This window comes from Streptopelia decaocto (assembly GCF_964273445.1).
Source record: "Streptopelia decaocto genome assembly, chromosome: 2".
In the NCBI taxonomy this organism is placed as follows: Eukaryota; Metazoa; Chordata; class Aves; order Columbiformes; family Columbidae; genus Streptopelia; species Streptopelia decaocto.
This window is the reverse complement of record NC_138655.1, coordinates 24,309,973-24,334,849: the sequence shown is the minus strand read 5'-3', so window position 1 is coordinate 24,334,849 and position 24,877 is coordinate 24,309,973. Positions and strand designations below refer to the sequence as shown.

The following is a 24,877-nucleotide window of genomic DNA, read 5'->3' as shown; positions in this document are numbered from 1 at the left end:
GGGTTAAGTTTCCAGAAATAATGTTTTTCAAAGGATGTCTGGGACACAAGACAGTTCTCTGAGTGTAAAAGTAGACTATTTCTATATTCCTTGAGGAAAAAATATTCTATATTTATCTTTTGTTTGTCCATTTCACGTGACAGTGCTAAGCTGGTATCTGGAATTTTCCTTGATTGCTTGTAATGTTATGTTCTCTGGTCCTGGTGCATACTACTGTGAGCAGTGCCACCACTCCTGCTTCCAGGGCACTAGCTCTTGTTGGAAGTATCGAAAGTAAAGAGTTTGCCTATATTATGTGTAATGATCTGATGCCTTAATTTATTTACTTAAGAAACTTTCTTTGCTCAGTACCTGTTCTTATTATTGCCTTGTGTTTTTAAAGTGTGTTTTTTCCTCCCTGGCATGTGAGCTTTATGTGCACAGGGTGAAGTGGTGAATGCGTGCATTGAAGAGTTATTTTATTTCAGTAGGGAGGAGAATGTAGTTGTGGTCAGGGTAGGTTAGAATTGATCTCTGAGGGAACTGGAAAACTGATGAACCTCATTCTCCCCTGCTTGATACTGTACGTGCTCACTTTTGACACTGGAAAATTTTTATACAAATAGTCTCCTCCTGAGCAGGCGGCGTCTTCTGTCCATTTGCACAGGCTGGGGGAATGCGAGAGGCATAAAGGCAGCAGGAAGCTGGTGATGACTGTAGAGATGTAACACTAGTGCTGCAGCATGACTGAAGAAATCAGGAAGTACCAGTGATTATTTGTGAAGACTTTTCACGTACGGGATTAATACAGCAGCATGAACTGTTCACAAGAAGCTTCTCAATGAGAGACTGCGCTCAGGCAATCTCCTGCGGCAATAGAATACATCAATATTGTCATCTCGTCTACTGAGGGACCAGGAAACAAGGATAAAACCCTTGTCTGTGGCGTAATGAGGGGAAATAAGAGCAGACCATGTTTTGTAAGTCTCTGATGAGTTCATGGAAGATTCTAGTTATGTTTCATAGCACGATGCATGTCGTCTTGCTGCCCTCAGATATATAAATTGGTGGTGTGCTGTAGGATTTATTTTCTAGCTCTGCATTTAGGGGCTTTCCCTCCAGGATGTCTATATATGTTTTTGACTGACAATTCATTAATTTTTACTTTGCTTCCTACATTCCCTGAAGGCCAACATGACAGACTGCATTCTGCAGTGCAGTCCTTGTGCGCACTTTTGGGCAAATTGTAGCTGTCAGCAAGAGAATTTACATGTCCTAAGAAGAAATGGAGCTTCAGGAGGTGATCGTATTGTACAGTGGGTTCTTGCTATTTGAGCAGTTATTAAGGAGTGAAACTTCAAGTAACTTCAAAATAGAAATAGAAATCTGTAGATGATGTTTCTTAAGTCCCAGTTTCTCTTTGGCTTTTGCCAAACTTTTTGCCTCTTTTTGCTTTGAACTACATAATTGTGTTTTTCCATTAGACAGGGCTTGATGTGACACCTGAAACCTCTGGGTAATTTCCTACATCTGGCATTTTTGTTTTCTGACAAAGTTAGGAAAATCCTGATGAGACTAGCAAGGGCTTCCTCTACCTCCTCCTAATTTGGGCTACTCATGTTCACGACTACGTTCATGTAACTGGGAACAGTTTCATCCTTTTAGCTTCTAGTTATATAGGCAGTGTCCTCTAAATTTGGTAGAGGCAGGTAAAGAACTAGTAAAATCTTTGTCAATAGACTGTTATTTAGAAAGGTGCTGTGAGGATAACGGTCCTTTTGATGTCCTTGCTTCCTCACCAGTATCTTCCCAAGGCAAATCTTTCTCAATGTAGCATTCAAGTTGGTTTTTTTCTTCTCTTCTGGGTCACCCACTCTCCTAACATCACTGACTCATGCGTTTTGTTGGCGGCTAGATGGCCACCCATAGCATGAATAACGTGTTAACTCTGGTCTCATTCAGGTACCGTGAGCACCCACTGATTAGATTTGGTAATATTCTGGAGTTAGATTTAAAGGAACAGTTTTATTCTGCCTTTGAATTACTGGTTCATGTATATAAAGATGTTCAGCATATAAAACTGCCAAGTCTTGGGTTTCTTGTACTGATCTTTAAGGAGTTACAGCTGTGCTTGCAGTGGGTTGAGGACTGGGAACTTTAGCAGCTTTCCGTGATTTCCTGTTTTGCCTTAATCAGCTCCGGCTTTCTTAGATGCCGCCAGCCCCTTGAGTCTGTGTGAGCTGCTGTGCCTACAAAAGCCCTGTTAGCAAGTTCAGAACAATCTGACATGATTGTAATGTCTTGATCCATCAATTGCAGGTTCTGTTTTAATGTTCTCACAATATTCAGTTTGCTTGATTACACTGATGAGTGTCTTGCTATTATGTGGTGACCATAAATGTAGAGGGTTGAAGGCAAATCTGACAACAAAAAATGCAGATAAAAATTACAGAGAGAGATCTGAGTAATATAATGCCAATAAATTATTTTCACAATGCTGCTGATAAGATCTGCAAAATATGTGAACTGTCATTTTATTTCTCTGTAATTCTCTGTGTTTTCTCTGTATAAATGCAGCACTGAAGACTTTATCTGGACTGTTCATCTCCAGAGCACACGAGCACATGGCTCTGGACAACTGGAAAAGATTAAATAGTACCAGAACGATTGTGCCAGAATGGTACAGAATTGGTGTTTGGGGAATCCTGACCTAATATCCTCCTTTTCATATTAAATAAAAAAAAAAAAAAAAAAGGAGAGAGAGAGAAAAGAGAGACAGTAAAGGCTCTGTTTCTTGATGATTATAGGATTAACTCCATGAATTTCAAGTTACACAGCAGCTTACTTTTTGATTTTGGTCCAGGCAACGCTGAAACAGCTTGTACAGAGGTCTAACATATAGATTTAGCCTGCCTATCCAATTTTATTATTTTCATGCCTTATAACTGGTTTTCCAGTTTGTACTTCCTACAGAGTACTGTTTCTACTTCTTTTATTATTCAAGATACTTTTTCAGAATCTATTTGGTATTGTTATTAATCTGATGATATTACTAAAATTATCTAAATATTCCAGAATATCTGAATATTACAGAACAGTTTTAGCATGTATATATTAGAGTTTTATTTATGAAACATATTGTATCTGCTGTTAAACATCTGAAGTATTCTTCTCAGGGTTTACTGCTGATCTCCAGAAGTGAACACAGGTTTACATAGGGACTCTGGCTGGATTTGTGTGCTTCAGAGTATGTCTCATGCATACAATAAAATGTTTTATTGTGTGATGTAACCTTTTACTTATGTCATGTAAAACAAACAGGCAGACAAATATGGGTACCATTTTTAAAATATACTTAATGTGCTAGTCAACTGTTAATATCCACAATCTCTCTGGTTTATGCCTCAGGCATGCAATGGATTTGGACATGCTAATTCCTCATTTTGTTTTGCCTTGTTTGCTTAAACATGTGAGCAAACTTATATGGCTTGCTCCAGCATATTATGATTTCTCTTTTCAAGAATGCTTGCATTGTTTTTCAGGAGGTAGGGGGTCTCTCCTTTTTGCTGGTTCTTCCACTTCCCACAGTCTTGCTTGTGGCTTTTCCATATGGTAGGATATTTCTGTGTTATTTCATTGAATGTTGTCTTCACGTAGGATGGCCTCACCCTGCTGTGTTAGCTTTACTGCAGTGTATGTCAGGCATTAAAGTGTGATGAAATAAACCTGTTCGTATGATGAAATCCCTTATTTGTGGTACACAAATTTTGACTTCTGCTTTTAGGAAGTCAGAGCCAATTATTCCTATTGTTGTTTAGAATTGTTTGCTAAATGTAGACTGATGCTGATGGCCAACAGTAATAATGGGCTCTTCCCTGTAGAAGTAATGCCTTGTGCCTTGTAAGTGCAACCATTCCAATTACTTTAATCCTTTTCTCCAGCTTTGTTTTCCCCTTCAAATCCAATCAGTCACCTGAGCCTCTCTCTTATTGTGTCCATCTTATTGCATCAAATACTAATCCTTTGGTCTTGCCTGCAGGGTAGGGCTAAATGGTGAAAATTCTTCTCCATCTGTTTTATTAAATGAGAGGTGCCAACTCCTGTCTCTGCTCTGCCAGTGATGCCAGCTTTGATTACTTGCCTGTTGTCTTCTCCTTCAGGCACCTTATACTTTCTCTCATTTTGTTTCTATATTTAGGGGGATGGTGCAAACCTAAAGCTGTAACTTTGTTCTCTTCCATCTTTCCTTTTTAAGTCCGACCTGTGGTTTGGTATTTGTAGATCTGTAGATCGTTCCCATATGTCGTTAGCTGGGTAGGTAACTATGGTGTGCGACTTCTGCTAAACTGTTTCACTATTATGTTGCTTTCCTGGTCACTGGCTGCAGTACTTCTGCATTGGCTGTCTATTATGAATATTGCAACTACTCTGTGAAACAGAGAGGGGTTTGACTTTGCTTCCTGAATTTTTAATCTACTGTGATCACAAAAGAACATTTATTCTATGAATAAGAAACAGAAAGGAATCACATAGTTTCTGATTTACTTATTTCTACTGGGTTTTCATCTCATTAGTTTGCTGGTGACTGAAGCACACAAAATATACCTCAACAAGAGATATTGACACTATAGTACCATTTAGCTCTGCAAAGTCCAGATCGATTCTAGACATTTGTGCACAGGACAACAATGGATACGTTTGTCAGACGAGGGAGAGTAATAATGTGAATTAACTAAAAGAAGGGATTTTGAAGTTCCATTCATCACTCTGCTTTGTGTCCCCATTGGATCTTGAGTAGCTCATAGTACTTTCTCTCCCTTTTTGCCTGCAGTGGTAATATTTTTCAATTTAATTTAGCGTAACATTTGTACGTTGTTTACTGTAAAGAAGACAGCATTAAAAGTCAGCTCTTCTAAACTGTGATTAGGTAGCCAATAGTAGATTCTGCAATAATTTGCCTGTGCCAAAAACAAGTAGCGTTGTATTATTAGGTAACAGTGGGTGGCTATTGCTGATTAATGATCCATTATATAGTTTTTATTATGAAATAAAATGTGGTGTGTTTGATTGTTAACTTCTGCTAGGTTGAGATTTCAGGTTGAAGGGGAAGGCTCTGGTGGGAGTTGAATGACAGAGAATACAGGTCGTTACCTTGGAATACCGTATTTTCAAATGTAAATATTTTAAAAAGGTTGATTGTAGCTCAAAAGATTTGGATTTTAAGTTCCATTAGTAAGAATTTACCATGACAGTGTTGAAGCTACTGAAAAGAGCACGAAGGAGCTGAAATTTCGTGAAAGTACAAGGTTTTTTCTTTAGTAACAGCGCTTCATCATCAAGAACAACACGAACATTAGAAATCAGGTCCTGGGATTCAAATGTGATTTTGCCAAAAGTCTGAGGTTTGGAAAGAGTGAGCTCACAGATGGGACTTAAGGCAGGTTTTAGCCATTCTTCTATAATCTGTGTATTGCTTGCGCCTTTTCAGGGAGTAGACTGTGATTGTTCTTTAAAGAAGGTCTGCATTTCTCTCTGAGTTTCTCTCCCTGCAGTCTCCAGAGAAGGAACCAACACCTTTCACGGCTCCCAGCTACCAGCTCTGAGAAGGCTGCGGTTGCTGCTGGGGGACATGGGACAGCCAGGAAGACTGTGAAGGGACCAGGCAGCTTGAGTACACACTCCGTATCTCCAGAAAGGGCATTAAAAGGATCTACGTTTGTGCTCAAGCCCAAAGAGCTTGAGCAGGGATTCAACACTGTCCAGATGCAGCCAGCACCTGGAGTCCAGAATCCTTGGCAGCTGGGCTCCTCTGAGAGACCATCTAGGGCTGTAACTCCACAAAACGATGTGTTTTGGTTGGTTGGTTGGTTGGTTTTTCCCCTTGTCCTTCACCTAGTTTGAAATGCTAACAATCTAGGAAAACAGAAATGGTGTGCTACAGTGTTTGAGAGAATGCTAACATTTCAGTCTTGCCAGAAGTGCAATGTGAATAGGCATATCCATGAGAAAACTTTAGCAGAGCTACTTAGAATAATAAGTGCAGCTGCAATTTATGATTTTAGAAGCATAACTGTTTTTCAGTGCCTAAAATTAGGTTTCAGTCATGTAAATCTTTGTATGGTACTCCTCAGTGACAATCACTGATGGATTCCTTTAACCCTTTCCCATATAGATTAGTACCTTTTGCTCTTTGGATATTTCAATGTTATTTAGTAGAAAGACTTAAGAGTTAGTGGAAAGATGGCAGAACCCAGGCAAATGCAAAAAGATGGCAAGGAACTGGAGAACACCATTGTAAAGCATCAGACTTCCAGGTACTGCTTGTCCATAGGAGTTTCCTGAGAAAGGAAAGGAAAATGCTGTTTGTTTCCCTGAGGTTCTGCCCCATAAGGTGTCTAAATTGAAACAACTAGTGTAATTGGTCATACTTTAAATACAAGACTTTTAAAAAGAACAATTTTAAATGCTTAGACCAGTGTCAGCTCATCATGCCATGCACTTGGCTGTATATCTGCATAAACAGAAGATGTATAGAAAGGGTGTTGTTACTCTTACATCAATCCAGATGATTAAAGAAAATATATTGGGATTTCAAAGCACTCAAGTCAGTTTGGTATGCTTGGGTAAGTGTGGGGTATTAGAGAAAGTATCTGTGAGGCTTGAAGGGATTTTAGTCCCAGTATGTTTGTGGCTGAGAAATTCTAACCACAAATACACTATTTTTTCGCCTCCACCTGAGTTTTTCAGAAGTTTGTTATGGGGTTAGCAGGGAGCGGAGCTCGTGAGCTGGACAGCCTGGCTATTAGGGTTTCAGAAGGATGATCCTGGATGTGTCCGGCATCCCCAAATGTTTACAAATCACAGATTTCCAAGGAAGATGATGTTTTATCAGCATTTTTACAGCCAGACCACTCAGTAGTTTCATATCTCTGGCAGCAAGAAGTGATCCTACGTGATTTGCAGTGTACCATGAGGCATGTCAACCGTCAACTGTTCCTTGCAGGTGCAGGTTGTTAATAATAGTGCATGGGCTGCATCGCAAGATTCACCTGCAGGTCAGTGAAACTTTATCTTCATGTAGATGAAACTATTAAAAGGTCACTTTGAGGTCAGAGTGTACAAAGGCTTTGCAAGCTGCAAGTGATCTTTGGGCTGCACTTACAGAACAACTGCTTTAAACTACATGATAAATAGTTATGGACTGCAGACATTCAGAGTTGTTCTGTAGAATTCAGTATCTGTTTATAGACAAGCTAGATTTGAAACAAGTACCATTTCCAGTGAATAATTTAAGTAACTCCACTATGCTTACACGAAAGTGTAGTACAGAGCATTTAATAAAAACAAATTTTCGCTTGACAGCTGCAAGTTAATTCAGCCTGTGCTTATTAGGTTATAAAACACAGTTCTACTTCTTAAATTATATGTTACACTACTTTCTAAGTAGATACATTTTTTTAACAGATTTTTCTATTTATGTTATTCATGATGTTTTATATGTGGTCTCAGTGTTAACATTAATCATTAACAATCAGAAAGATAATTTTCCTGCCTGGTGTTCTTCAGGGAGAAAAATCATTCCTAGTTAGCATTTGAACACCAGGAAGAGAATTCACACTTTTAATTCTGTCTTGCAGTGTTGCACTGGGTGGGCTTCAGTGCTTTCGTATCTTGAGCTCTAAGGCTGTGGGGTGTGTGTGCATGGGGCTGCGAGTGCAGGTGACTCGCTGGATGCCCTTCCTCATGGTGGCTGTCTGGGGAGAAGGGTGACACCCAGGAGCTGGGTGAGGAGAAAGCGAGGAAGCCTGTGGTGCCTCTGATAGCCCTCTTCTCCTGGAGCTACTGGAGGTGAGCTCAGAGAGCCATGGTGTTCCCCTGGCTGTCACTTTTCAGGTAGTCTGGAATCTTGTCATGTCCCTAAATCCACTTCACCTTTTCCTCCACCACAATTCATCTGATCTGACTGGCTGTGTGCCCATATCTCTTGGTTAAGGTCCAAAAGCATTTGTGTATTTAAATTCATGTACATACTATAAAGTAATGATCATTATTGTACATTCCAACAAAAGTCTCCAGGTTGCTACCTTTTTCTCAACATTTTCCGAAGCATCATGGCTCAGCTAATGAAAAGGAAAGAAAACTGTATTGTTTCAGGCAGTTTCTCTTCCAGCAGTGACTCTCCTAGGCACTCTTTATTAAAGAAATCCATAAAATGTAAGAGTGGGATTGAGAATAATCTTTTCTCTCCCCTTCAGCAGATACTGAAGGAATCAGCATATCTCCAGAATTAAATAACAAGAGCACAAGCCTTCAAACAATAAGCAAGATAGTATGAGTATACAGGATGTATTGAAGAGCACAACAAACTTGATCTCTAAAATGAAACAATGAAAAAGTGTTGTCATTTGACAGCAATTTCTCTTTCCCTTTTGAGGAAGGAAAATGGCTTGAATTCCCAAGAGTTAAGTATTTTCTCAGGAAATCCCTACGTTCATTCATTTCTTCCTGGCAGCTGCTGTGTGCTGGGAGTTCTTCCTGTGTGCTCGCAAAGAAACCAGCAGCACGGGAAGATCCCCAGAACTGATTCAATGATTCTCCCACCCATGGTTTGCACTGGAAAGACTTTTTTCTTTTCAGCCTGACACTCTTCATTTCCCAAACACAATGCAAATTGCCAGGAAAGGAGTTGTTCAGAGAAAATATGTATCTATTGGGACATTTTGTATTTCATCTGATGCAGATTATGAAGCTTTTGGGAGAATCCGCCACAATCAACAAATGCAGCTGGGCAAAGAATGCTTACACTTGGCATGACATTTTGCTGTGCTGCTCAATTTTACAGGAGTTATTATAATGTTATAATATGATTTAAAAATATATTCTGTTGCTAAAAGAAACTTTCCTGTTGACATTGAGTGTCAAGTTTGAGACACAAAAATTGAGGGTATATCTGTAACTTTAAAGCAACAGACAAGACTTACCTGAATTTTGAAAATAAAACATACAATTTTTTTTTTATAATGACTTTATCAAATTAGCGTAATACAGTAACAGGTAAAGTATCCATATCATTTAAACATTTACATTGCATTTCACATTGTGTGAGTGTCATTGTATAATATGTGAACTAGATAGGCAAATATAATGATCAGGTGATGTTAAAATAGTTCTTTTCATGTGACACTACTAAAATCTCTCACTTGAGGGGAAACTAACTGATACGCCTTCTGTATTATTTTTACTAACATACTTTTTATTCTCTTGACCCGAAATTATTTTTTTTTTACTTGGACAGCAAAAATGTCGGATGATTTAATAGAACATCAAAAAGGAGTTTATTATTCTAGAGAAATTAGATCTGTGGGAGTAAAAGAAGCATTTATGTAGTGAGGATGTTTCAGAGTTTCACTTTTCTTCAGAAAATATAGAGGCTCACTCAGGAAAGTGTCTTACAGTGGCTTTTGGTTTGCTCACTGCTTGAGACTGAATCCAGTCAGACCCTTTGCTCTTCTCATATCCAGGCAGTTGTTAAAACTTTTTTTTTTCCCCCTTCTGTTGAAGTTAATAGGAGATTTGCCACTGATTTTCAGTGGAAACGGGGTTATACTCACAAAAAGCACAAAAGATGACTAGATTTCTCTATTTCCTCTTCTGTTTCATTCTGGGGATTCACTTCCATGCTATCTATGGTGATAATACCTAAGTTATTCTACTGTCTCTTTTTTACTTTTAAAAGCTCTCTCTCTTTTTTTTTAACATGTACATAGTTGCTTTTAGTGGTAAGATACTGTTCTTTCTCCTGCTGTTTTCAGAGACTTATTTTTCCCCTCTGTCATTTCCATTCCTTGTGTTTGATTTTTTTTTCCCTAGACTACCCTTGTATTCCTTTTGACCTTTAAGCCTTACTTTTTACACTTTAAAAATGTATCTCCATGAGGCTTTGTTTGCATTGCCCCAACCTGTTGTAGGGAAAAGCTATTCCTAAATATGTTTGGGTTTAAGATATGTTTGTTAAGATATGCTGTTTAAGATATGTTTGTTAAGATATGCTGCTCTGAAGGGTGTGTGGCATGGAGAAGGAAGGGAAGAGGGAAAACTCCATCCATACCCTTTTCTATGAGTTTGAAACTTTCCTCTGACTCCTTTCAGACTTCTCTCCCCCCTCTTTACCTCCCTGGTCAGCTGATTAAAAGGAAGAAGTTTTATGGTGGGTGAGACCAGTATCCCCCATCCCTACACTTTTCCTTCATCTCACTGAAAAGTGTTGCCTGCGCGTTACCCTTTACCATGACCATCTTTTGAAAGGAGGAGGAACGTCCCTGTGCTGTCCTGTATATTGTATTTCACACCAGAGGAGGGTCAAGTTTCTGGTGTAACCTAATGTACGTGCCTGCGTATGGGAGAGCCTGACCTTCCCACGACTTAGTGTCTGCAGTGATGCAGAGACTTGGAAGCACTAATCCAGTGATTGATCCTACCCTGAGAGCTCTGGTGCCTCTTTGCACCTGTTTGTGCCTGATAATTTTAATGTAAGAATTAATTATCAATAATAGCAAGTGTCATTAAGTGGAGGAGGTACGAAGGCCATATCAGTATTCTAGACAGCTAGCTGTTATTTAGTTTGCTTATGTATTGCTAGGCCTGTGATGCCTCCTTGTCTCTGCTTTCCAAATAAATATTTTTTTTTTTTCCTTTGCATTTATTTGTATCCTTCCTGTAGGTATAAAATATAACATCTGTTTCCAGTTAGGTTTTTTTTTTTATTTGTCCTGTGTGCTTACTAGTCTCTGCTGTTAGAGGGGTCACTGAAGATATGAATATGGCTTCTGCTCAATAGGCTGAGAAGCCAGGAGTTGGAGAAAAAAAACAGAAAGAAACCCCGTGAAGTCAGAAGCCTTGCAGCTGCGGGCAATGAGGATTGTCGCTGGTGTTCCCTGCAGGAGCCCTCTGCTAAGGCACCTATGGCAGCGTGCAGCGGACAGCTGCGTTCCCACCAGCGCGCATGTAAACACAGGTGGAGGGAGCTTGGTTGTTCGTACGGAGCAGGAGGAGGCCAAACATGTGTATGGCTTAAATGGTTCCCTCAAGGTATTGTCAGCTGCTGGAGACTCATCCGCATGTCTGTAAGATACAGAAAGTTTATTTTTCAGTGGAAGCGCAGCCGATGCAAGCCTCTGTTTCCTACAGACATTTGGAAAGGACTGTGCTGACTTTTCTGCTTTCCCAGCAGTTGGATAGTCCCGGGGTGGGATTCATTGGACTTGCTTCATTTGATCATTTTACCATTCACAGTTGTTTTCTGCTTCTTGTTTGACAAACCAAATCTAATCTACGCAATTTTAAAAAAAACTTCTGTGGTTATCACAGAATTCCCTTGGTGTGTGTGGTACTGAATATTATAATGAAATACAAACATATACATGTTAGTTGTATTCTGTAGCCTAGCACATATGTAATTACATCAAAGCTATTATGCTTGTTTGGTAAAGCCTAATTTTAATGATTGCCTAGCACTGATCAGATACAGTTTTCTAGATGTTAATTTAAATGGAGTCCCTGTGGTAAGAGTAGTGCCACACACCTTTTCAAAGGGAGTTTTCCTTGGTAAGGCAAATAGTTTCTGGAGTCTCTTTTACACTTCAATACACTTGTGCAGATGCTACATCAACTGAGGATTGATACATAGTAATCTGGAAGAGACTGCATAACTAGACTCCAAGTACTCTAGCCTCACTAACAGACTGCTATATTATTTAATTCCATATTTGTACCACATCACATTTTTTCTCCTTAGTTTCTTAAAATTTTCTGTGCATATTCGTGTTTTGTTTCAATTTTACCAGTCTTACTATTATTTCAGCTTAGTGTAAAACAACAAATCAAATCATACAAAGTCAATACAAGAAGCAAACAATGCAAGAAATCTTGGGACAAATGATGACAAAGATGCAAAATTAGGCTGTGAATTTATTTATTTTATATTTTGCCAAGTGGCTGTAAATGGGTCTCGATTTTATTTTTAAGAACCTAGTTCTCCTGAGAAGATTAACAATGCTTTTGACATTTTGACTAATTCTGTTTCAGTTTGGCTTCTCTGTCCAGATAGTGATGAGAATCTTGAAAGAATGTACATAGTCTGTGTGCACACAAGGACAAGTTCTGTTTTCTAAGGACTTTATGGTGCTGGAAAAGAGGATTTACTTGAATGAAGTTCAGCCCTTGCCATACTGCTCTTGATGAAGGGAAAGATACAGAAGTGAGGCACTTATGAGTAGCTATTCTCTGTAGCTAAATGTGAGATCAAGGTATATAGTTTCCCTTTTATTTTGCTACAGTATGTTCCATCACTCCTTTAAAGTGTAAAGCTTTGTATGTGAGGGGATTTTCTGTGTTATTTAGAATATACAAGTGGAAAACTGGAACTAAATTATGAGGAGGATGTGAACCTATTACCAAGAGTTAAGGCTGTGGTCTTGGTATGGCTATAGCTAGTGATTAATATAGTCATGGTTCCATTCAGTAATGTATTTTATGATTTAAGTCAATAATAACAAACCAGCTGACCTGGAATGAATGTTTAGTTTACATGTGGTTGGTACAGTCAATATGGCCGGGTCCTGTAAAAAATAGGTGGTCATGTATGTAATCACAGTCTCATAATGTGTTTGGATGACTGAATAAACTAAAGGTATTTAGATAACATTATTGTTTTGTTTCCCAGCCCTAGATTGCTTTATGAAGTTGGTATGAAGAATTGTGCATTGGGGGGGTGTGTGTATACACATTATGGCTGAAGCAAATCTTTGTAAGCTTTCATATAATCAAATTTTGTGTGGTGTATTGAGTTTGTTTGTTTGTTTGTTGCTTTTTGTTTTGTTTGGGTTTTGTTGTTGTTGTTTTGGTTTGTTTTTTTTTTTTAGTCATATTAGAGTTCTTGTAATATCATGCTGACTTCTCCCTTTAGGAGATTGCTATCTTTGCCTGATGCTTCAACTTGAGACGTGTTTTCCATCAGAGCATCCATTTTAGCTTGAAGCACTGGTTCTTAGACAGTTTATTTGTCCTTGGGCATTTTAACTTATCTTTGAGATAAGGGTTGGTAGTCCAGGAGCTAAGCAATGAAGCATGCAAGGTCAGCCACCACAGGACCAAGAGTTACAGCTGAGCTGATGACAGCAGCTCATCTTTTCATCCACACCTTTTAGTTTCTCCGCATTTGATTGTTTTACTCAGAGGAGAAACTAATTAGATGCCTGTTGACTTTTTTATTCTTCCTTTACACTTTTCTGTAAGATGTAAGCCACATCTGTTTCTTACTCGTCATTTGATGTGTGCTTCTAACAGAGAGAATGCTTCATTTTTGTAGCCTTTCCTCTGCTTTGTTATTCAGATTGTGATACTTCTCTTAAATACTTTCCAAGATGTGACATCTAGGGGTTTTTCAAGAGCAAAACCCAACCACTTTATTTATCTGAATCTTGTCAGCTCTTGAACAGGGATGTCAAGACCAAATGATGATGAGTTTTTATTAACATTAATAAGTTTATAAAGCATTAATCTAGCTAGAGGTGTTCAATTTTTTTGAGTAGTCTAAATATGGAGATGAGGTAGATGTAAGATCAGAACATGTGCTTTTGTTAAATAGAATAATAATAAAAGAACCACCCACACCCTCTCCTCTACTAAACACCAAACTGTGGTGTTGGAGTAAGAGTATGTTAGATATTAAGTGGCCTACTTACCTTTGAAGTTTTGTAAAATCAACGCAGGCTTTGCTGGATGACAACTTTTTCAGAGGGAGTGTGGGCTGGAAGCAGCAGGAGCCGACGTTTCTCCCAGGTGTGGGTGGGAGATTCCAGAACTGCACCTTGTGCGCCTGTGGGTACCAGTGTTGCAAAGACAAATGCTGATTCTGAGTCAGGGTTGCTTTATGATCTCCCTAGCTGGTTTTATGTGATGTTTCTTTTCTTTTTCTTTTCTTTTCTTTTCTTTTCTTTTTCTTTTCTTTTCTTTTCTTTTCTTTTCTTTTCTTTTCTTTTCTTTTCTTTTCTTTTCTTTTCTTTTCTTTTCTTTTCTTTCTTTCTCTTCTCTTCTCTTCTCTTCTCTTCCTCTTCTCTTCTCTTCTCTTCTCTCTCTTCTCTTCCTCTTCTCTTCTCTTCTCTTCTCTTCTCTTCTCTTCTCTTCTTTCTTTCTTTTCTTTCTTTCCTTTCCTTTCCTTTTCTCCTTTCCTTTCCTTTCCTTTCCTTTCCTTTCCTTTCCTTTCCTTTCCTTTCCTTTTCCTTTTCCTTTTCCTTTTCCTTTTCCTTTCCTTTTCCTTTCCTTTTCCTTTTCCTTTTCCTTTTCCTTTTCCTTTTCCTTTTCCTTTTCCTTTTCCTTTTCCTTTTCCTTTTCCTTTCTCCTTTCCTTTCCTTTCCTTTCCTTTCCTTTCCTTTCCTTTCCTTTCCTTTCCTTTCCTTTCCTTTCCTTTCCTTTCCTTTCCTTTCCTTTCCTTTCCTTTCCTTTCCTTTCCTTTCCTTTCCTTTCCTTTCCTTTCCTTTCCTTTCCTTTCCTTTCCTTTCCTTTCCTTTCCTTTCCTTTCTTTTTTTTTCTTTTTTTCTTTTATTTTCTTTTCTTTTTTCCCCTTTCCCTTTCCCTTTCCCTTTCCCTTTCCCTTTCCCTTTCCCTTTGCCTTTGCCTTTGCCTTTGCCTTTGCCTTTGCCTTTGCCTTTGCCTTTGCCTTTGCCTTTCCTTTTCCCTTTTCCCTTCCCTTCCCTTTCCCCTTCCCTTTCCCCGTCCTTTCTCTTTTCCCTTCCCTTTTCCACTTCCTCTTTGCCCTATTTTCAGCCAAACTCAGGACCACTTCTCTCCATCTTAATCTGTTACACACAGAGTCTGCTAGTAATTTCTTTTCCATTTTGTTTAGTTAATTCTTGCTCGGGTCTTGCCATATGGTCAGCAGCTTTTCCAGGTTTTGGTTATCTTTGGATAAAAGGCGCTTAATTAACTTTAATTTTTTTTTTATGTGCTCTTTGGCACTTTATTAAGCAATTTATTATCTAGATGTACTTCACACGTGACATGTCTTGCATTCATGTAGACTTTAATCAGTTATATCGCAGGATGCTTAGTGTCTGCTGCAAATGTTTTCTACGTGAATTCATCTTGCAGCATTACAGATATACAGGACTGGGATAGCGCCTTGTGCTTTTGTACTGATAACGCTTAGGGCCCATTTCCCTTTTTGTAGCAATCATTTAGACAGTCAGCCATTCCCTTCAGGTCCTGGCATCATCTGAATAGTTGCTGCCTCTGCCTGCCTGTACTAAAATGTCTTAATTTGGGTAGTTAATTTTACTGTTATAATCTTGGCAAGATAGTGGTTTGAGCATAAAAATGGCAAGACAAACGGGTAACTTCAAGGTTTATCTTTTGTGCTAGCAGGTGTAAGTTTTGTACATGCAAACATTCATTCATTTGAGGTGTGTAAGCGTGCGTGTGTCTCAGTGGGTTGTTGGCAGCTTTATTCACAGTTGTGGTAGAGCGTTGGGATTGAGCATCCAAAAGACATGTAATTGCTAGTTATATTGGAGAAGAAAATACAGTTTTAGGGGTTTCTTTTGTTGAGCATCTGGGAAATAACAAGGGGAGTGAAATCAATACAGGTGGTGATAAAATTTGAATGACTGCAGTTCATTGTACAGGGTATGTTAGTACCAAGACATATTCTTGCCAGAAGACACAGGTGAATGGTTTATTTTAAAATGAGCAGAAACTGTTTCTCCCCAGTTGTTGAATGTAGGTTGAATGTAGGGGATTTTTGGAACATTAATACGTGAAATTGTAATCTCATTTTTTTTCTTTTTCACAGATGTTATTTTACGTTTTTTGGTTAACATGCTTGGTACATCCCCAAGCACTCAAATACTAAACAAATGCAGCAAATTGTCACAGTTTGAAAGTGGGGGTGAGGGGGGTGCTTGTGTGTTTGTTGTTTTGTTTTGTTTTTTTGTTTGTTTGCTTGTTGGGTTTGTTGTTGTTGTTGGGATTTTTTTGTTTTGTTTTGTTTTGGTTTTTTTACAGGGACAATAGGTTCTGAGTACCAGGGTAACTGTTATTTTGAAGGTCACCCAACCTGCAGAGCTGATGAGGAGAAGGGGCACAAGCCTTTGTACGAGGTTCAGGCATAAACAACTGGGATCAATAACTTCCTAAACTGTTCCCAGCTAATAAACAGATCGCTCTGCACTCTGAAGCAGTTCCCATAAGACCTCTCTAACTGATTTCTACTATTTCCTTTTCAAATAAACATTTATAGATATCTACTCTGGGGGTTATACTATTGATTACAATATGACTGATTATTGAGAAGTTTTATTATTCTAAACAAATGGAACTGAATAATCTCTCCCATTTTACCTAATCTGTATCCTTACAAAGTGGATTTCTCCATTCCTCTTCACCACATCTCCTCCAGGAATTAAGTGTTTTTTTTCCAGTTTAGAAGACTTAGATATCTTCCTTTTTCATTTGTTTGTTTGTTTAAATGTATAAAAATAGGTGTTTGCTACTGTCAGTAGGCTCATAGGTAAAGATTTTTGTGTATTGGACATGGATCTGGGCAAGCAACTCTGGGTGGCCCTGCTTGAGCGGGGAGCGGGGTTGGATCAGATGAGCTACAGAGGCCCCTGCCAACCTCAACCATTCTGCAATTCTGTTATTAATACATGGATAAATAGTTTAAAACTTGTAACAGCTGATGTGAATAATGTCTGTAATCTGGTTTGAAAGCTTCAATTCTAGCCCTTCATACGGTAACACGTAGGTGAAGATATGATTTAGCTTTAGAGATTTCCTTCAGAAACTTAATTCACTGGAATTTTGCTGATGAAATCAGAATTTAGTAACTGAGACAAATAAACAAATAGCATATTCATAAGAATGTTGAAGAAGCCTCTAGATCATTGAATCATAGAATGTCCTGAGTTGGAAGGGACCCACAAGGATCATCAAGTCCAGCTCCTGTCCCTGCATATGACAACCCCACAGTTCACACCATGTGTCTGAGGGTGTTGTCCAGTCTCTTCTTGAACACTGTCAGGCTTGGGGCTGTGACACCTCCCTGGGGAGCCTGTTCCAGTGCTCCACTAACCTCTGGGTGAAGAACCTTTTCCTAATGTCCAACCTGGCACATCTTCTTGCCTTTCCCTCGGGTTCTACCGTTGGTTTCCAGAGAGAAGAGATCAGCACCTGCCCCTCCTCCTCCCCTTGTGAGGAAGCTGTAGCCACGATGAGGTCTCCCCTCAGTCTTCTCCAGGCTGAACAAACCAAGTGACTTTAGCCGCTCCTCATGCGGCTTCCCCTCTGAAGCCATCACCAACTCCATTGCCCTCTTCTGGACACTCACCAGTAGCTTTATATCCTTTTTATCATGTGGTACCCAGACCTGCACCCAGTGCTCCAGGTGAGGCCGCACCAGTGGAGAGCAGAGCGGGACAATCACCTCCCTGCCCGGCTGGCCATGCTGTGCTGGATGCACCCAGGACACGGTTTGCCCTCTTGGCTGCCAGGACACACTGTTGGCTCATGTTCAACTTGCCATCAACCAGAACCCCCAGATCCTTCTCTGTGGAGCTGCTTTCCAGCATCTCAACACAGGGTTGCTGCGTCCCAGGTGCAAAATCCAGCACTTGCTGTTGTTGAACTTTGTGCGGTTGGTGATTGCCCAGTTCTCCAATTTGTCCAGATCCCTTTGCAGGGCCTCTCTTCCCTTGAGAGTGTCAACAGCTCCTCCCATTTTGTGTCATTGGTCATTCCCTCAAGTCCTTCATCCAAGTCATTTATGAAGACATTGAAGAGCACTGGCCCTAAGATGGGTCCCTGCAGAACCCGGTAGTGTCTGGTCACCAGCCCAACATGACCCCATTTACTAGAACCCTTTGAGCCCGGCCCGTCAGCCAATTGCTCACCCACTGCACTGTGTGTTTACCCAGCTGTGTGCTGGACATCTTGTCCAGCAGGATACTGTGAGAAACAGTACCAAAGGTGTTACTGAAATCCAAAAGGATCATATCAACTGACTACCCTTGGTCAACTAGGTGGGTAACCTTGTCATAGAGAGAAATTAAGTTGATCAAGCAAGACTTTCTCCTCATGAACCCATGCTGTTTGAGACCAATGACAGCATTGTCTTTCAGGTGTTTTTCAATAACTCCCAGAATAATCTTCCCCATAATTTTGCCAGGCACAGAAGTGAGACTGACAGGCCTGTAGCTGCTGGGGTCATCCCTGTTGCATTTCTTGAAGGTTGGAACAAAGTTTGCCAGCTTCCAGTCAACTGAGACCTCTCCAGATTCCCAGGAGCACTGAATATTTTATGTATTGTGAAAACACCTCTGGAGTACTGACTGAAATGTGAGAATTACAAAGTAGACCTGAAATAAAGGCTTGCAGATATATTATTTCAGTTTACAGATTTACTGCAAGGGATGGCCTGTACTGGAGATCTGCTTATTCAGAGTTTTACCCTAATATTTCTATGTGTAGTTCTAATATTTTATTTTATTTTTTTAGGATTTTGGACATGTAATTGTATACCAGTCGATTTCCGATCATTAATTGCAGTATCAGAATGGTTATCAATTGTTCATTGAGTCTGTCCTCTTGAAACAAAGAATATTTTTATTCCCGTTTTACAAGTGTGAAATGAAGGCAATGAATCATTTAATATTGGGAGTATTTGTAAATTTGGGTATACATCTATATTCTGATTTATCTTTTTTCACACGTGTGGGTTTTTTTCTGCTGTATTTGGCTTTATATACAACTTCACTTTAAAAGCATTGGCTTCAGCTGCAGCTGTAATGCTGAGGACTTCTGCAAGTCAGATCCAAAGATCTCAACAGAAGCACCATAAAATGAGAAATGTGTAAATCATGGCCAAATGTGAAAAAAAAAAAAACAACAAAAAACCATGAAAGGAACTTGTTAAGGACCTTGTCTATTACCTTTTAGCAATCGTGATGTCAGATGTGGAATTGCACACTCCAGTTAGCTCTGGGTGCAGTGGTGGTAGAAGAAGCCTCTAGAAGAGAAATAATTATTTTAAATAGTTATGAAATTGTCTGCAGCTTTTTGAGAGGAAAGAATAAGTCACTCCATATCCCTCTGTGAATGTCAGAGGAACTGTGTGATTATTTTTGGTTTACTTTTTTTTTCCCTTTTTTTATTTCCACAAGGCATAGCTATTCCTAAATGGAAGACACTGAAGCCTTATATCGAGTGATGCTTTTTTTTGTTATTGTTTTGTTTGGCTTGGGTTTTTTTCGTTCTTTTTGGTCTACAGGTAGTGATTGAAATCTTGAGTGTACTGAGAACAAATAAATGTGCATTTTTTTATGATCTCATTGTGTTATTTTTCCTGAAGTTTCTCATACTAGGGCTCTTCAAAATAAACCTCCTGTCTGATGTTGCAATAGCTGAAATAGTGAATTTTAATTTCATTACTTGTCACAGGGGAAAAATGCACTTCTTATGAACTGTTCACTTCCTGGCTTTTCATTGCTTTTCTTCCTGATAAAGCAGTGAAGGAAAGTGGTATCAGAGCATTTACTAATGCAACGTCAAAACATGGTAATGACCTAAATAGAGTTGACATGCAATAGCTTTCCAGACCTGTGGAATGGTAACAGGGAGATGTTCTGGTTAGTATAAAAATACTTGATGTATTTTATCAAAAGGTCTATTTAAAAATAGTTAATATATCCTATTTGAGAGTCTGCTGGGGATGGCAGTGAAAGTATTTTTAATAATTTTATAATAATGATAATAATTTACAGAGCTAAGTTGTCAACGCTGTGTTATTTTTTTTTCTTTTCACAGCCCACATACTGGGTGGCAGAATTACCAGCCTGACGTGCCCCGCATTCCCACTGCTTGCATCTCTGTGGAAGATGCTGAGATGATGTCACGGATGTCTTCCCGGGGCACTAAGATTCTTGTGCACCTGAAGATGGGGGCTAAGACCTATCCACACTCTCCTTCCTTCAACACTGTGGCAGAGATAGTTGGAAGCAAGTATCCAGAGCAGGTGAGTGAGAATATACAAAAAGAATGAAAAAACAGACCCAAAGTACAGCCCTTCCTAAGAAATCCCTCAAATGAGTAACTCCTGTTCACCTGCTCTTCTACATTTCCAACATCTTGGCTTTTCAGTCTTTTTCAGGTAGCAGGTGTGAAACCACCTGACTCAGTTCTAACATACTAAGATGTATTTAGGAAACTATAAGAATTACTGTGTTCTAAGAACAGGAAATTCAACTGAACTCCTTTTTTTTCCCTGGCTTAAAAGTCACTTTAAATAGTAGCATCTGCAGAGGTTTACAAAGAAGCGTGTATGTAAGCAGAAGTAAAATCCTAGCACTGTAACAAATACAATTATTGTTTTAAATAAAAAGTAGTAAGTTATGGTTTCCATAAGGATTTGTGCTTGGGGTTTGCTTATTGTTCTGTTAATTATCTTGAAGTGGTTTCCTGATCAAGCAAATAAGCCCGGTTCTGCTGTCTGGAAAGAAAACTGTTTGCCTGAGTTTCTCCTCAAATGTAAAAGTGAAGGCAGGATGTCAGTTTAACTTTTTTGAAGATGGTTTTTCCTGTGCAAATCATTGCTGCATTTAGCAGGAGTTGTAGATGTGCTAGTTTGGAATAAACCACTCATGCCTAAAAAGTATCTGCATATTCTGTTTGAACACTAGTTAATCCTAAATTGTTGGTTTCCATTTTAAGACTTCTTGCTTTCCCTTTTCTTCCAAATTCCTAGCCAAAAATCATACAAACTAAATTTGTGCCGCTGAAGGATTTGTGCCTGATATCAGGTCTTCTATGTCAGCTTACAACACGGAATAAATTTTCTGGTGGGATGGTTTATTGTGAAAATGCTGATGTAACCTCAATTATAGCAGCACTAGAAATTGCTGCTACAGTACATTTACTGAGACATGATTCTTTTTTAAGCAGTGTAGCTTTCTAACTATAATGGAAAATAACAATTACTATCTCTGTCTTTTAAACCAAGCCTAGCTCTTAAAAGATTGTGTCTTTTCTGAGATCTTAGTTCTGGAGCTCTGACTCCTCAGTGTGAGCATGAATATACGGTTTCAGAGGCTTGATAGCTGGGCATGGAAAAACTAACTACCCTTACGGCCGATTGGTTTACATACCATTACCTATGAGTCTGGGCTCATGAAACATATTTACCAGGTAAAGACAATGCCCCAACTTCTAAATTACGGTTCAGTTAATTTAATTTTATGTGATCTGAATTTTTAGCCATGCTTCTAACCAGCTAATCGGCTGTCTTTTCTGAATTATGTTTGGTGTATTTCAAAATTTGACCTTTCCGTTCAGCATCCAAATGTAACCTTCAAAGATGTGTTAAGGTGCTTGCCTGTACTTGATTTTCCTCTTTGCTATCCTGCTCTGTTTCTTTAAGTACTGAGATGGATTGGGATCTCTTCACTTCTTCCACTGAGAAGCTCAGTTTTTTGAAACACTGAGTAAAGACTTATTTAAAAGCCCCCTGCTGATGTTAATGCGAGTGGTAGTGGACACACTTTGAAAATGTAACCAAGAAACAGAAAAATAAAACAAGTGAATGTTTAGGTTTTTTAGTACTTTATTCCTCTTGGAGCCTTAATGGGTGCTTCGCCGTGCTCATTCCACTGTGTTACTCTGGTAAAAATGGGAACCATCTAGCTATTTAGGCAATAAAATACATTGTAGACCCAAACTCTTACAATGCCTTTTATGTCAAAGTGTTTCAAAATGCAGTACAAATCCAGGGGAATTAAAAGGTGCCATTTCCACAGGCCAAAATTTCAATTTAAGTTTTGAATTGAAACAAAAGCAAATCTGGATCTCTGAACTCTGGGTGAGAAATCAGCAGCGGGTGGTATCCCTCTTACAAAGGTCTAAAGCAAAACAGCTTGAAATTAGGCTGGAGCCTGTGAAACGTAACTGGTCACAGGTATTGCAGCAAATTATAAGTTAAAAAACTGGAACTTAATTGAAAATGAGGGTCAGTGGGGGATACTGAAGAAGTCTGGTGAGGGGTGATACAGTTCTATATGTAACTGCATGTTATGCATGTTTGTGTTCATTTATATATTGACAAGAATTTAATTTACTGCTTGATTTATATGTAATTTGTTAATTCCTCCTGTGAGATTTTAGCATGTTTATTAAAAATAATCAGCAAGAACAGAAATCATCTTTCTCAAAAAAACTCTGTTACAAGCCATGCTGAATATTATTACTAAAGTCCTTGAAAGAGAAAAAATTAGTTATTGTTTTTTCTTACCTGTTTTTCATTTTGTTTTGTTTTGTTTTTTCTTTCTTTAACCGTTCTTGCAGCATGTCCAGTTCAGTCCTTCCTTTTGAACATATTTTTCCAAGGATTTTGTGTGGATTCTTGCATACAGCAATGGAGGGAAAAAAGTAAAACTAGAAAAATGTTAAGGAAAACAAAAAAATAAAAGTACTTTAAATACTTCTGACATATTTTTCCACATTTTCCATATTTTTGCTTGGTTTTAGACTTAGCATTCTTAAAGTCTTGTAATAGACACTTGGTTTTGCAATCATATCATCATACTTAGAATTTTCAAACTTGCAAACCTGTGTTTACGCATCTATGCTTAACTTCAATACATTTACATTTCTGAATATCTTAAAGCAGTAAAAGAAATAGAATTACTGCATTGTGAAGCAACAAGTTCTCAGGCATGCATTCTTCCTCAGAAGTGATGATGTGACATGGGTGCAGATGTCCTGTTGCTTCCCGAGGCAGCTCTGCACCCAAGGCACGCAGGTACTTTTGAAAAGTGAACCCACTGATACTTCAGGTTTCTGTTCTGATTTCCCCTTTCTGTTCAGCCAGCCAGTAGCAGTAAGCAAATGCTTTAGCACAAATTGCTTTGACTAAGAAAAATGAACTTTGAAACCTACTGTAAGTTGCAACTTTGCACTACTAAGTTTTCAGGTGGTGTAGAAAGCATCTGAAGAGAACAAGGAAATGGGTTTTGTCATGCTGTCAGTAAAGCTTAGTGTCTCACCAAGGTCTCTGTTCTGTTTATCTTGGTGTCATCCCTTCTGAGTGAGGGAAGGGCTGCTCTCCCCAGACAGGACCGTCACTAATGTCAGCACGGGCATGACCGTGCATGTTCTGAGCAGAGACATCTCTCCACCATCCTTGCTGCCAGTCCTGAGGTCCTCCTGAGGCCTGAATCCCCATAAATGCCCAAAAAGAGGTGAGCCTGTGTCTGTGAGATAATGAGTTCAAGAGCAAACTTTTCTTCATATAAACCGGTTGGAAGCAGTGGGACCAAACATGCTATGACTTGATGTCCTGGCAGCCTTTCTGAGCTTGGGTTCACATTCTCACGGTGCTTAGGACAGCAATGAGAGTGGAAAACCTGTGGGTTGTGGGGCTTAACATATTTAAGCCTGTATGATTGCTGACAGTTGAGCCGAAGAGTCTGTGAAATGAGAAAGGTTATGGTAGCAGAAACTGCTGAGCTCCGGGCTATTGTGGGTCAGAGACATTTGCAGTCCATGCCTGGCTTCTATCTTGGAGAAGGAGTTTTTGAAGCACACTGCTGAACCCTGGACAATGCTGTTAGCATCCTTTTGTACTGTATTGTGTACTGGTGAGATGTTTTATTTAAACTATGTAAGTTGACACTGGAGTCTGACTGACTGAGAATTTCACAAGTTAACTAATGTGGTTTTCATTTGAAATTCAGGCAGAGCTGGCAGTAAAACATGTTTGTCTTCTCATTTTAATACAGATGTAACATGATTGGTCTTAAAGCGCAGAAGCAACCGTTCCCATCTCTGGGGAAATGCTATAAATAGTGGCTGTTTCTTGTTAGTCTGTCTTAAGTGAACCTAATGTGCCAAACATGGAACCACGAAATACATCATCAACTGAAAAGGTATCAAAGTGGTTAAAGAGATAACTCTTCTGTAATCCTGACTTTCAGTATCTTTCCGTGCTGTATATTTCCTGGTTTGCAGTGCTGTTTTACTTATCTTGCAGTTACTAAGAGATGGGAAAACTGTTTCCTAAGTGTATAAAAAGAAAAGTACATAAATTTAATGGTTGCTCATTATTCTGTGATCTAGCATAAATACTGTAGAGCACAAACGGAGAGGTTTGTAAGTGACTTTTTTGAAATCCTGAAGAGCTGTTCCAGGAATTCACTTTACACTGCTTTTTTGCCTCCTGTTTTTATGGAGTGCCATATCTACAAAATGTACCATTTGAAAAGTGACTATTTTGAATACCACAGGCATAAAAGCCCATTGAATGTGCTGTAGATCTGAGCCAAGTTTGGATACCACTTTGACAGTAGCAGTCCTAGGAATGATCTGAGAAACAGAGATGCTAAGGTAATAGATTGTGAAGTTCTTTTCCAATCTGTGATTCATGTAACAGAACCTGTTCTGCAAAGAAAATAGCAGCTTATTTACCTTTTCATTCTTCTTTCTTTCTCTGTTTCATAAATCGGCTCTCTCTTTGGAATTTGTGATACTGGGCAAAGCTCCAGGGAACAAGAGAACATGCAAATTGTCCAGACTTCTGAGCCTGTTAGGCAGTCATGCACATAAGGGAAGAAATAATTTGTAGACCAAAAAAAAAAACCAACAAAAAACCAAACAATCCAACCCCAGGAAAAAAAACCAAACCAAACCAAAACACGACTTCTCTGAAGATGTGTAATACTCAGTACGATGTTGTTTTATGGCCTGGCATCAGTTCTACATATGTTAACAAAATGTCTATCCATTAGCCCTTTGATGTGGCTTCCAGATATCCCTATGCTCAAACTAAATCATGCATACAATAGAGCTTTGAGTAGAA

At 39.0% G+C, this 24,877-nt stretch overlaps 1 protein-coding gene across 4 annotated transcripts in view; it reads left to right on the top strand.

Moving 5' to 3' along the window:
- Positions 1 to 24,877, top strand: part of CPQ (carboxypeptidase Q) — a 161,193-nt gene that overhangs the window by 43,181 nt on the left and 93,135 nt on the right. For all 4 annotated transcript variants that reach the window (XM_082045124.1, XM_082045122.1, XM_082045121.1 and 1 more), the window contains one exon: positions 19,837 to 20,044. In XM_082045124.1, coding sequence (XP_081901250.1) covers positions 19,837 to 20,044 — 208 coding nt within the window. The remainder of the gene's footprint in view (positions 1 to 19,836; positions 20,045 to 24,877) is intronic.